We start from the raw sequence: 16,378 nt of genomic DNA, 5'->3' as shown, positions 1-16,378 counted from the left end.
AACTAGAGATGATGAAAATGAATTGTGTTCTTGAATTTTTTTTTTAAGCCTTCACTGGGCCGAAAAGGTGTCATTCTGAATATTTGACTTTTGTCTTGGGTACTTGTTTTCCTTTAGATCCCCTGAGATATAAAGGAGAGCACAAGTCCGTTTTCCCAAATGAGCGAGCTGTTGAGCCCAGTGGGGCTCAGCTTCCGGCCCCTCTCCTCGCTCGGGGTCTTTCCCGGGAACTAGTTACTGCTTCCACGACACTGTGACAGGGAATGTTCCACAAAGGCCATGGGCCTGGTCACAGCCCACCTGCAATGACAACCCTGCACTGAAAAACACACCAGCCCAAGAGCTCTTACCCAGAAGAAACATCTTCAGCCCTCAAGGTCACGGACACATCATTAGTGCAGTTTAGAGGAAATGCTTGTTTACCCCCACCTTGAATTCAGCCAGCATTTTGATGGATCTGGATCTTTTAGGCACAACCATAGCACATACATTTGGAAAACAGAAGTCCATGTTCCTTCCTTCTTCTTCTTTTCTTTTTTTAAATATTTATTTATTTATTTGGCCACATTGGGTCTTAGTTGCGGCATGCGGGATCTTTCCTTGCGGCGCACAGTCTTCTCTCTAGTTGTGGTGTGCAGGTTTATTTTCTCTTCTCTAGTTGTGGTGCACGGGTTCCAGAGCACATGGACTCTAGTTTGCGGCTCGCAGGCTCTAGTTGAGGCACACAAACTCAGTAGTTGTGGCATGAGGGCTTAGTTTCCCCATGGCATGTGGGATCTTAGTTCCCTGACCAGGGATCGAACCCACATTCCCTGCATTGTAAGGTGGATTCTTTACCACTGGACCACCAGGTGAGTCCCAGTTATCCATTTTATTTATTTGTTTATTTATGGTTCCGTTGGGTCTTCGTTGCTACACGCAGGCTTTCTCTAGTTGCGGCGAGTGGGGGATACACGCAGGCTTCTCATTGCGGTGGCTTCTCTTGTTGCAGAGCACGGGCTCTAGGTGCGTGGGCTCTAGAGTGCAGGCTCACTAGTTGCGGCGCACGGGCTTAGTTGTTCCGAGGCACGTGGGACCCTCTTGGACCAGGGCTGGAACCCATGTCCCCTGCATTGGCAGCCGGCTTCTTAACCACTGCACCACCAGGGAAGTTCCAATTATTCAGTTTTAATGTGGATGGAGTCATAGACAAAACGTCAATGAATGAGTGTGGCTATGCTCCAACAAAACATTGTTTACGGACCCTGAAATTTGAATTTCATAATTTTCATGTGTCATGAAATATTCTTTTGATATTTCCCCAAGCTTTAAAAAATATAAAAACCATTCTTAGCCCACTGGCTGTAGGAAAACTAGCAGAGGGTTGGATTTGGCCTATAGGCCACAGTTTGCCTACCTGCCCATTTCCTTCGCCTTGCAGGTTTTTTTTTTTTTTTTTGATTTCCCAAAACACTTATCACTCTTTAATAGACTAGATAATTTATTTTTAAAATATATTTACTGTTTGTTATCTATACCCCTCTTTTTTTCTTCCCAACCCCCAAGAATGCAAGCTTCAGGAAGAGGAGATTATTTTATTCACTGATGTATTCCAGCCTCCTAGAATAGTGCCTGGCACATGGTAGGCGGTAACTAAGCACTTGTTGAATGTATAAATGAAAAATATTGTAATTACTCTTATAATTAGCAACCTATTATACAAAACAACAAACCCATAAATCTTCCATGACTCCCAGCCCTAAAGAATGAAGTCCACAATTTAGCGACGCGTTGAGTCCTTCAAGTCCCGGCCACTTCTCCAGACTCGCCCCCCAACTCCCGGCCGAGCACGCGCAGTTCACCCCCCGCGACGCATCGTTACGCCAGTAGGAGACGCCCCAGCCCGGCCGCCCTCAAAGCACTAACACCAGTCCCACGTGACCGGCGTCGCACCCAGTGAGCGTCACGTGACGGACTCAGTTTTCCTCCAATCGTTGTGCACGTTGTGGGGATTCCACCCAGGACCTGGCCTGAGACTTAAAACACACCATTCCCCCAGCAGCCAAACGGGCCGGCTCCGTCAGCAAGCTGGGCGGCGATGTCTCTCAAGGGTCCTCTCGTAAAGCCGCTTCGGGGAGGCCCAGGCCTACAACGTGTTCAGTCCCGGAAGTGACGTCTCCCAGAGGGGCCGGAAGTGGCAGTGGAGGGAGGGAAGATGGCGGAGGTGGTGAGTCCGGTGCCCGGGGCGGGGCGGAGGGAGCCAGGGGAGGTGGGTAGAGCCCGAGGCCCCCCAGTAGCCGACCCTGGCGCCGCGCTGTCTCCCCAGGGGGAGATAATCGAGGGCTGCCGCCTGCCCGTGCTGCGGCGGAACCAAGACAACGAAGATGAGTGGCGTGAGTGACGTCGGGGGGCGGGGCTAAGGAACCTGAGGGCGAGGGGCGGGGGAGAGTCAACCGAACCCCGGGGAGGGGGTGGGGCCTCTAGAATCCTGGAGCGGGCGGGGCGCAGATTCTCCGGAGGGGCGTGGCTTTTAGCCGTTTGTGAGGGACCGGGCAGGGCTTGGAGCGGGCATGGCACTTGGTGACTAACGGGGGCTTGAGCGAGCGGTTCCAAGTGCTGGGGCTTAGGAACCGGGCCTCGTGGTGGAGTTCAGGTCGTAGGAGGGTGGAGCCTCATGGCCTGGTCTGTCTAAGGCCCTTGCCTCTGCTGTTTCCACAGCCCTGGCTGAGATACTGAGCGTGAAGGACATCAGTGGCCGGAAGCTTTTCTACGTCCATTACATTGACTGTGAGTTCTGGGCCGGGATGAGGTGGGGCTGCAGGGTTGCGGGGCAGCCTCTGGCACTCCTTCCTGAGCCATCCCCACTGCTGCAGTCAACAAACGCCTGGATGAATGGGTGACCCACGAGCGGCTGGACCTAAAGAAGATCCAGTTCCCCAAGAAAGAGGCCAAGACCCCCACCAAGAACGGACTTCCTGGGTCCCGCCCCGGCTCTCCAGAGAGAGAGGTGGTGAGTAGGTCCCCTGCTTCACCTCTTCTCTCCTGCCTCCTACTTTTCAAATCTCTTGGCCTCAGTGGCTCCTGGATGGGCTGGAGGCTGTCCCCTCCCACCCTGGTTTCAGCTTGCGAAGGATGGGGGCCAAATTGCAGATGTAGTTTCCAGAGTCCAGTGGCTGTTCCTGTGTCCTTGAAAGGGCAGAGGGTGGGGTTTGATCACTTCATGCTGAGGGGGCCCTACTCCCCTTCTTGCTCCCACCACCAACCCCGCCCCAGAGGAAGACCCTGGACCTATCTCTACAGCCGGCCTCCGCCCAGGCCAGCGGGAAGACCTTGCCAATCCCGGTCCAGATCACACTCCGCTTCAACCTGCCCAAGGAGCGGGAGGCCATTCCCGGTGGCGAGCCCGACCAGCCGCTCTCCTCCAGCTCCTGCCTGCAGCCCAACCACCGCTCAACGGTACCCTCAGCAATTCCAGGGACCTTGCTTTCCTCTCAGGTCCCACCTTCTCTACCTTCTGACCCACCTGTCCTGGTTTCTCTCTGCAGAAACGGAAGGTGGAGGTGGTTTCACCAGCGACTCCAGTGCCCAGCGAGACAGCCCCAGCCTCAGTTTTTCCCCAGGTGAGTCCCCCAAACCGTCTCTTCTTCCCTTCCCTTCTTCTAATCTCTGGTAGCCCCTTTCGGGCTCATTTCACAGCTCTGTTTTCTATTCCTACTTTCTCATCTGCAGAATGGATCAGCCCGTAGGGCAGTGGCAGCTCAGCCAGGGCGGAAGCGAAAATCGAATTGCTTGGGCACTGATGAGGTAGGTCTGAGGAAGAGGGAGGCTGGGTGAAAAGGAGGGGACATAGGCAGGGCGGAGACTTTAGCGACTAGTTTAAAAATGAACAAGGGGTGCTGAGCAGAGATGGTGTTGGTGGGATTAGGAGTGAGGCGGAGCTGGTTCAGATCAGGCATTGGGTGATCTTTTCTACATTCCAAATGAAAATTTTCCAAGTCTTGGTTTCTTTAACTGGAAAGTGGGGATTTTAGTACCTCTCCCTATAGGTTTGCTGTTAGGTTTGAACAAGGAAACCTGTGGAAAGGCTGGGAGCTGTAAAGTGCCCTGCTTGAATTGTCTCCTGTAACCTGGTGTCTTCCACCGGCCTTGGGCAGGACTCGCAGGACAGCTCAGATGGAATACCGTCAGCTCCTCGCATGACTGGGAGCCTGGTGTCTGACCGGAGCCACGACGACATCGTCACCCGGATGAAGAACATCGAGTGCATCGAGCTGGGCCGGCACCGCCTCAAGCCCTGGTACTTCTCCCCATACCCACAGGAGCTCACCACGCTGCCCGTCCTCTACCTCTGCGAGTTCTGCCTCAAGTACGGCCGAAGCCTCAAGTGTCTGCAGCGTCACTTGGTATGAGGGGTCCCAGGAGGCCACCCTCCTAGCAACCCCCCACCCCCACCCCTAATTCTTCTCTCTTCCTCAGACCAAGTGTGACCTGCGACATCCTCCAGGCAACGAGATTTACCGAAAGGGCACCATCTCCTTCTTTGAGATCGATGGACGTAAGAACAAGGTCAGTGGCTGAGGGGCAGCGGGGAGTCCTTGTTGCCGGGAGTCTGAGGGAGTCAAGTGAGCAGCTTCTTCCAGCTCAGGAAAACACTGACCATTCTGGCTAACAGATCTGTTCACCCCATTTATTGCATTCCTGCTGTAGGACAGGTGGTGGGAGATATTGTACAAGGTGAATTAGACAGAATCTCACAGTGGAAAGCAGACGTGCTAATGGCTGCATAGATCCCAGTGTGATATGTGTCATGAAACACGAAGGGTGGGTTATCAGGATCCGGAAGAGGTGGACAGCAGAGCTTCACAGAGGAGGTAACCTTTGAGCCGTGACACAAGCAGTGGGTTCTGAAGGGCAGGAATGGATGCTGACCCCAGAGATACTGCGGGTTCAGTTTCAGGCCACCGCCATCAGGTGAACATCGAAATAAAGTGGTCACACCAATTTTTTTGGTTTCCCTGAGCATGTTAAAGTTACATTTACGCTATGCCGTAGTCTGTTAAGCGTGCAGTAGCATTGTGTCTAAAAAAACAATTACAGTGGTAACATTGAGAATCACTGGTCACCGTAACAAATATAATAATAATGAAAAAGTTTGTAATATTATTGCAAGAATTATGAAAATGTGACACAGGCATGAAGTGAGGAAATGCTTTTGGAAAAATGGCACCGATAGACTCAATGCAGGGTTTCCACAAACCTTCAATTTGTTAAAAAAAAAATGCGTTATCTGTGAAATGCAAAAAAATGTGCAGAGACAGTGTAAAAGGCGAAGATCCTTTCTTCTGGCTGGAGGGCAGACAGGATGAGGCAAGGTTCTCTTACATGGGACAGAGCTCAGGTGGTGGGATTGAGGTCAGCTGGGAAGTGGGGACACTACAGGTTTGGGGCTTCAAACCTGCCTTAGTCTGGCTGTGGGGAGGAAGAAGGGCATAACCTGGAGGGACCTTTAAAACTGAAATGCCTCCATCCTTGGGGCTTGGAGGGCGGGGAGGGAGAGGCAGTCACCTAGACTGGCAGGGGACAGCTCTTGCTTGGGTGGTGGGGGGACTTGAGAGGAAGATGCTGGTTTAACCACTGTTAACTGTATTAAGTGTGGGCTTGGGTATCCACATGACCATGCCCAGCAGGTGCTTAAAAAGCCAAATCTGAAATGCAGGAAAGTTGTGAGAATAGAAGTAAAGTAGCAAGATTAATAATTTTGCTGGGGCAGCCCTTGAGGCAGTTATTTTGTCACATTCCAGAATTCTTTACCCCTGTTGTAGAAGAGCAGAGCAGTTCTCAAGAGGTGTGACTTTGGGTTGCAGAGTGTTGTTTTTTTGACAACCAGTTTCCTAAGACTGTCACACAGGCAGAGCTTTTCTCATAATCCTTGGTCAGTCTTTCTTCGTGGGGACACATCAGTTTGTTGACTGGTAACTGTGGCAGAGGGCAGTGGAGGCTTTCAGGCCAGAGTTAGATGGGGGTATGGGGAGCAGGAACAGACCTGCCCAGCTCACCGGGAGGCGGGTGCTTGAACACCATCACAGAGCTGAAACATGGGCTCCTGGACACTAAGAAGGGCCCGTGCACCGGACAGCCTGACCGATGGACTGGGTCAGGCCCCAGGGAGGAAGGCTCCTCACCTATCAGCCTGGGGGACAAAGAAGCTTCAGGCTGACCCTGGCCCAATGGCCATGCTCAAGGCTGGGTACCCAGGGTGGTGACAGACCTTTTCGTTTGCAGAGTTACTCCCAGAACCTGTGTCTTCTGGCTAAGTGTTTCCTCGACCACAAGACACTGTACTATGACACAGACCCTTTCCTCTTCTACGTCATGACGGAGTATGACTGCAAGGGCTTCCACATCGTGGGCTACTTCTCCAAGGTGAGTGCTCGTCCAGGCTGTTCCTCAGTCCTGCCCTGAGCGAGGTCCCTTCCCTCACACTCACCTGCCCCTCTTCCAGGAAAAGGAATCCACAGAAGACTACAACGTGGCCTGCATCCTGACCCTGCCTCCCTACCAGCGCCGCGGCTACGGCAAGCTGCTGATCGAGTTCAGTGAGTACCTGTGCTGCTGGCCGGGGGCTGGGGGCAGGTCCTGGGAGGCCCACGCCCCGTCGCTGTCTCACGTGCAGATGCTGCACACAGACATGTCGGGTTGCTGTGTTCCCAGCCCTGGCTGTGCTGTCCAGTCACCAGGGGAAGTGGCTAGAAATAAAGATGAGACTCTCCCAAGGTTCTCTCCGTTCTGGGGTGACTGCCCTGTTCATCTGGACTAGGTTTTCAGCCCCTCATAGTTCCTTGGCCAAGGTTCTAAGTACCACTCAACTTTTCCCAAATCTGACTTGTCTGCTCCTGCCCAGGGCATGGGCAGAAGCCGAGTGAGCCGCTCCTGCTCAGCTGTCTGGTCCTGTGCGGTTATGCACGTTCCTGGGCAAGGACCTGTGGTTCATTTCCCCACTTGTTCCCTGAGCCTTGGGGACAGCAGATGTCACGTCAAACGTGACTCACAGGGATCTGGCCTCTGCTCCTCATCAGACATGAACTCTTCATTAGCCCCCAAGGCCCCCTCTTGCTTCCCAGCCTCTTACCCTCATTCCATTCAACTCACCACTCACTACACCCTTGGGATAACCAAGCTCTGACCCAGGAGATAAGGAGGGAGGCTTAGCTGTCTGGTGAAGACTTGGAGGCTTGACTTGATCACCGTCATGTTCTGAGAAATTTTATTGGTATAGAAAGATGCCGAGATGGGGTCATATCCTCAGGAAACCTTCTGCCTGAAGAGCAGAAGGTTGCTGAAAGCCAGTCTAGGCCTTGGAGCTCAGACCTCAGTGGAGATGGGATGTGTGCGGGGCCACCAAGGAAACGTGCTCAGTTGTGCCCGGCAGGAGCAGACAGGACACTAGAAGCACCATTCCAGGCAGCTCCAGAGGGTGGGTCGGTGTTCACTGGGAGGGGCTAGGAGTTCCTGCAGCTGAGGAGGCAAGTGTGGCCTCCAGTTGATCTGTCAAGACTCTGCATGCACTCCCCCAGAAGTTGAGTAAGAACTCAAGTGTGCCCCTTCCCTCTTCATGCTTCCTTCCTCCAAAGCACAAGCCTCTCTGTCCTCCCCACCGGGCTGCTTGGTGGAAGGCACAGGAAGTTGGGCAAGAGGGTCAGACTGGCTGATAAAGATGAATCAAGGGGGAAAGCAGAAAGGGCTACGATCCAACACAAGACTCGTTATGACTGAGGATAAAGAAGGGCTTCTAGAAGTAGTGGAGACATCTCAGGGCCCTGATGGGGAAATGAATACTGTCCACAAGAGATGTGAAACCGCTCAGGGTTTTGCAGGGCCTGAGGGTCTCACCAGGAACTGCCTGCCAGTGGCCAGTGGTCAGCAGGGTAGAGGAGGACAGAGCAGTCAGAGTGGGAGGGAGAGAGCCACTGGAGAGGTAGCTTACTGCTGAGGAATGGCCTCCCTCTGACTTGGGAAGTGCTTTGGTGCCCCTCTCCTTGCTTCCTCCCAGCCACCCAGTCAGGCCAGCCTGGTCTTAGAGCAGCTGATGCTTCTCAGGTCACAGCCGGGGGACTGATTTGACTGAGAATGCAAGCATCCTCAGGCCTGGACCAGAGGTGGGGTCTGCCCCACTTCTCTCCTCGCATATCCTGGCGCAGAGTCTGGTATGACTGAGGAAAGTTGGAGGCACTTACTTTCCACAAACCATTTTCTCTGCACTCCCCGCATCCCACCTGTAAGCCCTCACTGGCTTCTAGTTGATTGTAGCTGCTTCTCTCAGTGCCTTCAGCACACAGGTGAACAGTATGTTAACTAGTCCTTTACAAGGAAACTGAGGCACAGAACTACCACATGGCAGGCCCAAGATGGGAGCCGTGCAGTCTACCTCTGCAACCTGCATTCTTAAACGATGGGTGCATAACGCTGTGATTGCTCACCCATCCCCTCCTGCTCCATTGCTTTAGGCTATGAACTCTCCAAAGTGGAAGGGAAAACGGGGACCCCTGAGAAGCCCCTCTCGGATCTTGGCCTCCTATCCTACCGAAGCTACTGGTCCCAGACCATTCTGGAGATCTTGATGGGGCTGAAGTCAGAGAGCGGGGAGAGGCCGCAGATCACCATCAAGTGAGCCTTGCCCTGCCTACCCGGGGGTGCATGGCATGACGTGTCTGTTGCTGGGCTTTCTCACTCTTCGGGCTACTGGGGGCCTGGGGCGGAGATGTAGGCCCCCAGGGGACCTGATCTTTGCCCTCCCACAGTGAGATCAGTGAAATTACCAGCATCAAGAAGGAGGATGTCATCTCCACTCTACAGTACCTCAACCTCATCAACTACTACAAGGTAGGGAGGCAGGCAGGGGGAGACAGGTGTGTGTAGGGGTGCGGAGAGCAGGCCCCGCGTGGGCTGACCTGCCTGGCCCCGTCTCCTGTGCAGGGCCAGTATATCCTCACACTGTCGGAGGACATCGTGGATGGGCACGAACGGGCTATGCTCAAGCGGCTTCTTCGGATCGACTCCAAGTGTCTGCACTTCACTCCCAAGGACTGGAGCAAGAGGGGAAAATGGTGACCAGGCACTGCCCGTGGCAGTGCCAGCAAAGCCAGCAGAACTGGGGCTGACAGCCCATCCCTCCCCCACTGGGGTCTCCAAGAGGCACGCCAAGGGAGACAGGGCTGAGGACAACTCCACAAGGAGAGGACAGGCCTGGTAAAGGCCTGCTGGTGCCTAGCACCAAGGCGAGCTCAGGGCTCAGGTCAACTCCAAGGTCAGCTGGCTGCAGGTCCAGGCCTGCTGTGAACCAGGGACCAGAGGGAGCCAGGCAGCTGTGTACAGTGAGATGGGGGGTGCGCGTGGCTTGTATAGAGGACTGGTGGCTGTACAAATTTCTTTTGTAAAGTAGGAGCTGCGGGTGGGGTGGGGTGGGAACTGGCTGCAGAATTCTGGCCTCTCTTGCCCCACTGCCCCCGGCAATAAATTGTTTCTATAGGTCAGAGCTGTGAAAGGTCCTTGTGGGAGAAGGGGCAGTGCTGGCGCCAAGGTGCTGGCAAACTTACAGGTGTTCTGTGACGAGCTCCTTTATTGGGGTGATGGAATCAGGCTCCAAAGTGAAGAAGGGTTTACTGGGGTGAAGGGATCGGTGGCTTTCAATTTCAAGCTCTGGTTCTCAGTCCTCGGGTACCTGTGCGTGAATCTGCAACAGGAATCACCTCTACTATTGGATTTCTGCAGTATAGTGACTGGGTGGCCCAGATCCTCAGGGGAGAGACCCAGCTGCTCAAAATCATAGCCCTTCTAGAAGGCCAGAGAAGAGTGGTGGGGAAGCCATGCTGCCCCTACCCAGTCTAATCCTCCAGTCAGACCCAGGTTCCATCTGCCCCATTGTTCTCCCCAGCCCCGACGCCCCCAGATTCACTCACGGGCAAGATTCTGGACAACTTAGGAAACCACCTTGAAGGGGCGGGGGGTGGGGGGTTGGATGGGGCCTGGGAGGGAGGGGGCCCATCCATGTACTCACCGCTGCAGCGAGGCTGGGCCAGGTTAGGGCCCCACGCACTCTGGCATCGGGACCGGGGATAGTCTCCAGGCCCCACAGGGTGAAGCTGCTGAAACTGGCTGTGGCTCCGATAAAGCGGTCCTGGGGAAGGGGCCCCGGCTCAGCATCGGGGCCGCCGCTCCCACCCGTGCTCCCTTGCAACCCTATAGCCCCGTGCTCACGAAGTCGCGCTCCAGCGCCTCCGGGGGCTCCACCAGTTCCTGCTCCTCTTGCTCGTCATCCTGCAAACCCTCCGAGAAGTCCTGCTTCCCCAGCAACACCTCTCCCTTCTCTTCTGTCATCACATATCCCACGAGGCCGGGCGGCACCACCACCTCCTCGCCGCGTAGACTGCGGCCCCGGAACGACACTTCCAGTCCTGGAGGAGGCAGGCGCAGGGCCCCAGTGAAGGTCTGATCCAGGCCTAGCGGAGCAAGCCCGGTAGCCGCCCTCCCGCCACCTTCGGTGGACCACGATCCCCGGGAGCCCTCGCGCCGGCTCCTCGCGGAGGAGAGCGCAGCGCCGGCGCGGGGGCTGCCGGGAGCCGTAGTCCAGCCGAGAGCGCTCACCGTCGGGACCCTGGCGGATGGCCGGGGTGAAGAAGAGCCCCACGGGGGCGGGCCGGTTAACCAGAAATTCGCAGGGCAGAAGGTGCAGCAAGACGGGGGCGGGATCGCGCAGCGTAACAGGGCGCAGGTGGACGCGGCGCTTGTCGATGGCTTCCCCGTCGCTGCTTTCCATTGTCTGTCGCGACCCCGTTGCTCGCGGGCTAAGGCCAAAGCTGGCGCGTAAAGCGCGCGGAGCCTGTCGGGAGGCCGGGGGCAGTCAGCGCAGAGCCTCCTGGGAAGCGTAGGCTTCTCTGACACTCCTCTGCAGTCTCGCCTCTTCGTGTTCGAGCCCCAGATTTTTTTCTTGAAATTTTTTTTCCAATAGTATATTTTTATTGTAAAACATTAAAACAATCCCTAAGAGTTCACTTTTTATATATTGACTGGTAGAGAGTGTTTTGTTTTGTCTTGTTTGTGCGTGTGTGTGTGTTTAACTAGGGATTATCAACCCTTCCTCAAATGTGTTGAAGATATTTTACCTGAGTTAGTCTTACAAACTTATGTATTGGTCATTTTTATTACAGAGAAGACTTTTTATTTTTTGTAGTCAAATATCAGCCTTTTCTTTTTATGTCTAGTTTTCGCAGTACTCTTTCCCTTTTGATTTCTTAACTCTTCCCTAATGTTTATTTGTCCAGATACCCAACTTAAATAGATTTTGGCAAGTACTCTCATAAAACGAACCCATACATAACTGGTAATTAACATTAAAATTGCATTTAATTTATAGATTTGAGAAAGAGAAAAACATCCTCGGACATCCAGGAGCTGGCCTTGGTGTTCTGTTGAACATGAACAATTTCACAGAACATAGACATCAGACAAGATCACTCTGTGATGTGAAGGATCAAAACAAAAACAAGATCATTCTGTAATCATGTGAACACTGACAAAGACACAAATATTGTCCAACATACAAAAATAATGAAAATCCCTCTATCTTGGATAATATAAGTTTCTGTTGCTACTTTACCAATTGCAGCTTTAGCCTCCATATAGTTAAGATTTGTTAACATATCCCATCATAGAAATACTCCCACTTGCTGACAGCATCCAATCCAGAGAAAAGTCCTACTTCTTTAAACCCTCCCTCATATCCCCAACACAAGCCCAAATCCTAGAAATCCTTCCTAATGCCTTCTTACTGAGATACCCCACACTGCAAAACTAATAACTACAGATGCGTGCCTCGTGGTCTTTGGCTGGAGGGTATTGACAGATTAAATAGAGTTTTGCTTTCATTTTCTACCAAGCATGAGATACATAATACCATTTATTTATGTCTCCTTTTATGTCTTATCCATACAGTTGTGGGGTTTTCTTCTTTTATACATATTTTAAAGCTTATTCCTAGACAGCTTATATTGTTTCTATTACAAACAAGATCCGTTTTTTTTTTTTCATTTTACATTCTGATTATTATTTATCTATAGCAGAGGTTGGCAAACCTCACATTTGGTCTCCGACACAAATACTCAGCTTTGTCTTTGTAGCATAAAAACAGCCATAGACAATATGTAAATAAATAAGCATGGCTGTGTTCCAATAAAACTTTATTTGCAAAAACACAGTGGGCTGGATTTGGCCTGTAGGCCATAGTTTTCAGGAAAGCTGTTGATTCTTTTTTTAAAAAAAATAATTTATTTATTTTTGGCTGTGTTGGGTCTTCATTGCTTTGCGCGGGCTTTCTCTAGCTGCAGTGAGCTGGGGTTACTCTGCAGTGCACAGGCTTCTCATTGCAGGGGCTTCTCTTGTTGCGGAGCACGGGCTCTAGGCGCATAGGCTTCAGTAGTTGTGGCGTGCAGGCTCAGTAGTTGTGGCGCACAGGCTTAGTTGCTCCGTGGCAGGTGGGATCTTCCCAGACCAGGGCTCGAACCTGTGTCCCCTGCATTGGCAGGCGGATTCTTAACCACTGCACCACCAGGGAAGTCCCAAAGCTGTTGATTCTTACATATTAATTTTTTAAACAGATATCTATTGAAAAATTTCGTTATTCCTAATAGTTTTTGTTTTATTTCCTGGGTCTCCCAGAATTAGTCATCTCACTTTCAAACAATGATAATTTTACCTCCTCATTACATCATGTAATTTGTTTTCTTTTCTAGCACATTCAGAACAATCTCAAATGTTACTGGTATCAACAGACATCCTTTTCTTTTTCCTGAAACTTTCATGGGAATGCTTATGCTATTTCACCAATACTCACGAAGCTGCCTTTCAATTTGCTTATATATATATATCTTGTTAAAGCTGTACTACTAAGGGTTTTTTAACTTGGGAGTAGATGTTTGATTTATTTTTACATTTTTGGTTCTGTAAGTTTCCCATAGTCTGGATTTTAGTGATTGCATTCCTGTAGTGTTGTGTTCATCTGCCCTGTATTTCCTGTAAATTAGTAATTAGATCTAGAAGCTTTATCAGATTCTTTGTGGGGGACGGGGAAGACTGCTTCAAGGGAGGTGGTGTGTTTTTCCATCAGGAGGGACATAACACCTCATGTTTCCCTTTTTTTGTGATGTTAGCAGCCCTGGATGATCATTGCCCAGATCCTTCAATTCACTAGCGGTTACAAAACTGATATTCTAAGTCCACCACTTCTTCTTCACTTATTAGAATACTCCTAAAAAGAAAATGTCCCCTCGTCAACTATTTGGTTGCCCATTGGTACACTGAGTATAAAAAAGGCAAAATAATTGCTTGATACTTTCCTTCTATTTCTCAGTTTTTGAAATAACTTGTTTCCCTGGCATGCTCCAATGGTGACCTTTAAAAAAAAGGTATCATTATTAAATAGGTATCATTATTAAATAATGGATTTTTAACATTATGAATGTTTCAGTTACTTGTATTTGTTATTCTTATTGATCCTGAAATTGTCCCATCTTTTTCTAGTGGGAACCTCTTCAACTGAGCTCCTGAGTCTTTTGATGCGACCCTAGTAGTCTTTTATAGGTTTCCTTGTTTTTCAGAACCACAAGATATTCCTGGATCATCTTGAACAGTTCCCGCCCCAGACTTGGAATCATCCAAGGATCCTTTCTCCAAGGATCCTTGGTTCTTTTTACTAAGAATTGATATTTACTAATTCGGTTTGACACTAGATGTGCTCATGACTGCTAGATTGTTTCTAGATGTTTTCAGTGGACATGGTTTCTAAATGTTTTCAGTTGGACAAAGCTAGGAAATATGTATTTCTCTCTTTCAAAAAGAGAATACTTCGTGAGTTTATACTATTACATGTAGGACTACAGGGTTTTTACTAACCTGATTGCTCTTACCTTTATATCTTTTCCTCCTACATTGAAACATCCCAGTTCTCAGCAACTTGGTTCCACACTACATACACAACAGTCTCAGAATAAAAATAGCAACACTGCAGCTAACAATATGATTACCAAACAGCTTAAAATTTTATTTTTGTAGTTCTTTTTGTCCTTAAGGTATGTTCCACTAGGATGTACAATCAATTTACTGGTTTTAAGTTCTATGGTTATGCTACCAGTTGGATACAAAGTTAGGATCGTTTGCTTCATTTCTCTTCAGACTTTTCAAGATAGCTTTTAAAAGATTTACTTTTACTTTATGTGATTATTTACATTTCCAAAATCAAACTACATAAGATCCATTTAGAGAAACCTAGTGTCTATTCCTGTTCCTTGCAAACTGTTCTCTTCTGCCCTATGTGATCTTTTAAATATTTTAGTTCATCTTTCCATTGTTTACTCTTTTAAAGTGTTAGCATACATTTATGTATATTGAATTCAATTTCTTAATTTTTTTTGTGGAGGATTTTTGCACCTATGTTCATGAGTGATATTGATCTGTAGTTTCCTTTCTCGTGATGTCTTTATCTGGTGTTGGTATTAGGGTAATGCTGGTCTCATAGAATGAATTAGGAAGTGTTCCCTCTGCTTCTATTTTCTGGAAGAGATTGTAAGGAATTGTTATTCTTTCTGAAATGTTTTTTCACAAGAAGAATTCACCAGGGAACCATCTCGGCCTGTTGCTTTTTTTTTTTAGGAGATTTTCACTAATTTTTGTTGTTGTTCATTTTAAGAGATTTTTTTTTCAGCTTTACTGAGGTATAATTGACAAATAAAATTGTAAGATATTTAAAGTGTACATCGTGATGATTTGATATGTGTCACCTCACATATTTATTATTATATGTTAACAATATACAGTATTAACCATTATAACTATTAATTATTATTATTATTTTAATTTATTTATTTTTGGCTGTGTTGGGTCTTCGTTCCTGTGCGAGGGCTTTCTCTAGTTGCGGCGAGCGGGGGCCACTCTTCATCGCGGTGCGCGGGCCTCTCACTGTCGCGGCCTCTCTTGTTGCAGAGCACAAGCTCCAGACGCGCAGGCTCAGTAGTTGTGGCTCACGGGCCTAGTTGCTCCGCGGCATGTGGGATCTTCCCAGACCAGGGCTTGAACCCATGTCCCCTGCATTGGCAGGCAGATTCTCAACCACTGCGCCACCAGGGAAGCCCAACTGTTAATTATTGACTCACTTTCTCGAGATATAGCTCTATTCAGATTATTTTCCTTTGTGTAAGTTTTGTTACTTTGCATCGTTCAAGGAATTGGTCTATTTCATTTATCAGATTGTGGGCACAGAATTGTTCATAATACTTATTATCCCTTTAATGTCCATGGGCTCAGTAGTGATGATCCCTCTTTTATTTCTGGTATTAATAATTTGTGTCCTCTCTCTTTTTTCTTAGTTAGCCTGGCTAGAGGCTTATCAATTTTACTGATCTTTTCATAGAACCAGCTTTTGGTTTCATCGATTTTCTCTGTTGAATTCCTCCTTTCAATTTCACTGATTTCTGCTCTAATTTTTATTCATCTTCCTCTACTTGCTGTAGGCTCATATTACTCTTCTTTCTCTAGTATCCTAAAGTGAAAGGTTAGATTATTGATTTTTATATCTTTCTTCTTTTCTAATATATTCATTTAATGCCACAAACCTCACTCCAAGTATTGCTTTCACTGAATCACACAGATTTTGACAAGTTGTATTTTCATTTTCATTTAGTTCAGGATATTTTAAAATTTCTCATGGGGCTTCCTTGACCCATGTGTTATACAGAAGTATGTTGCTTAATCTCCAAATATTTGGGAATTTTCCAGCTATCATTCTGTCATTGATTTCTACTTTAATTCCATTGTGGTCCAAAAGCAGATTTCTGTTCTTTTAAATTTGCTAAGGTGTGCTTTACGGCCCAAAATGTGGTCTGTCGCAGTGGATGTTCCACGTGCACTTGAGAAGAACATGTATTCTTCTCTTGTTGTATACAATATTCTATAATCTTTTTTTTTTTAATGAGTAATGTTGTTTATTTATGTATTTATTGGCTGTGTTGGGTCTTTGTTGCTGCGTGGACTTTCTCTAGTTGCGGTGAGCAGGGGCTACTCTTCATTGCGGTGCGTGGGCTTCTCATCGCGGTGGCTTCTCTTGTTGCAGAGAGCGGGCTTCAGTAGTTGTTGCACGTGGGCTCGGTAGTTGTGGCTCATGGGCTCTAGAGGAAGGGGCCACCAGGCCGCTGCAGCCTCCTCTGTTTCTGCCCATTTGTCCCTTGTCCTATCTAGCCTGAGCTCCCTGTGCAGAGACCCTGCAAACCTCTGGAGTTAAATAGCACTGGCTCACAGGTCAGGAGGCCCAAGTCCAGCTTCACTCTCATTCCTAAATTGCTGGGTGGCTTTGAGC

At 49.2% G+C, this 16,378-nt stretch overlaps 2 protein-coding genes across 6 annotated transcripts; one reads left to right on the top strand and one right to left on the bottom strand.

Annotated features, from left to right (window-relative positions):
• Positions 1-2,010: 2,010 nt before the first annotated feature.
• KAT5 (lysine acetyltransferase 5) lies at positions 2,011-9,427 on the top strand. Of its 5 annotated transcripts, none has more exons than XM_007170952.3 (14): positions 2,011-2,206; positions 2,306-2,372; positions 2,698-2,766; positions 2,853-2,989; positions 3,253-3,435; positions 3,525-3,599; positions 3,709-3,783; positions 4,134-4,382; positions 4,456-4,545; positions 6,262-6,402; positions 6,482-6,575; positions 8,484-8,643; positions 8,778-8,859; positions 8,953-9,427. In XM_007170952.3, the coding sequence occupies exons 1-14, from the start codon at positions 2,195-2,197 to the stop codon at positions 9,085-9,087; spliced, it is 1,569 nt and encodes a 522-aa protein (XP_007171014.2). In that variant the 5' UTR covers positions 2,011-2,194; the 3' UTR covers positions 9,088-9,427. The 5 variants fall into 5 exon arrangements, with proteins under 5 accessions (XP_007171014.2, XP_007171015.2, XP_007171017.2 ...); XM_007170953.3 differs by having other exon boundaries at positions 2,013-2,206; positions 3,280-3,435; XM_007170955.3 differs by lacking the exon at positions 3,253-3,435 and having other exon boundaries at positions 2,015-2,206.
• A 148-nt stretch (positions 9,428-9,575) lies between these two features.
• Positions 9,576-10,859, bottom strand: RNASEH2C (ribonuclease H2 subunit C). The gene is made up of 4 exons (XM_007170950.2): positions 10,621-10,859; positions 10,234-10,430; positions 10,034-10,153; positions 9,576-9,709 (listed from the first exon to the last, which is right to left on the bottom strand). The coding sequence occupies exons 1-4, from the start codon at positions 10,790-10,792 to the stop codon at positions 9,683-9,685; spliced, it is 516 nt and encodes a 171-aa protein (XP_007171012.1). The 5' UTR covers positions 10,793-10,859; the 3' UTR covers positions 9,576-9,682.
• Positions 10,860-16,378: the final 5,519 nt, after the last annotated feature.

This window comes from Balaenoptera acutorostrata, chromosome 9 (genome assembly GCF_949987535.1).
Source record: "Balaenoptera acutorostrata chromosome 9, mBalAcu1.1, whole genome shotgun sequence".
NCBI lineage: Eukaryota > Metazoa > Chordata > Mammalia > Artiodactyla > Balaenopteridae > Balaenoptera > Balaenoptera acutorostrata.
Note: the sequence above shows the minus strand (reverse complement) of the source record. Positions and strands in the feature narration are given on the sequence as shown.

Bases quoted from the DNA above. Each gene is read 5' to 3' on its own strand.
- KAT5 (XM_007170951.3), top strand. From the start codon at position 2,195: ATGGCGGAGGTGGTGAGTCCGGTGCCCGGGGCGGGGCGGAGGGAGCCA. The intron at 3,600-3,708 runs GTGAGTCCCCCA...TCTCATCTGCAG, and splicing joins CAGCCTCAGTTTTTCCCCAG to AATGGATCAGCCCGTAGGGC. The intron at 6,576-8,483 runs GTGAGTACCTGT...CCATTGCTTTAG, and splicing joins CAAGCTGCTGATCGAGTTCA to GCTATGAACTCTCCAAAGTG.
- RNASEH2C (XM_007170950.2), bottom strand. From the start codon at position 10,792: ATGGAAAGCAGCGACGGGGAAGCCATCGACAAGCGCCGCGTCCACCTG. The intron at 10,431-10,620 runs GTGAGCGCTCTC...TGCCTCCTCCAG, and splicing joins CATCCGCCAGGGTCCCGACG to GACTGGAAGTGTCGTTCCGG. The intron at 9,710-10,033 runs GTGAGTACATGG...TTCCTGTTGCAG, and splicing joins GGCCCAGCCTCGCTGCAGCG to ATTCACGCACAGGTACCCGA.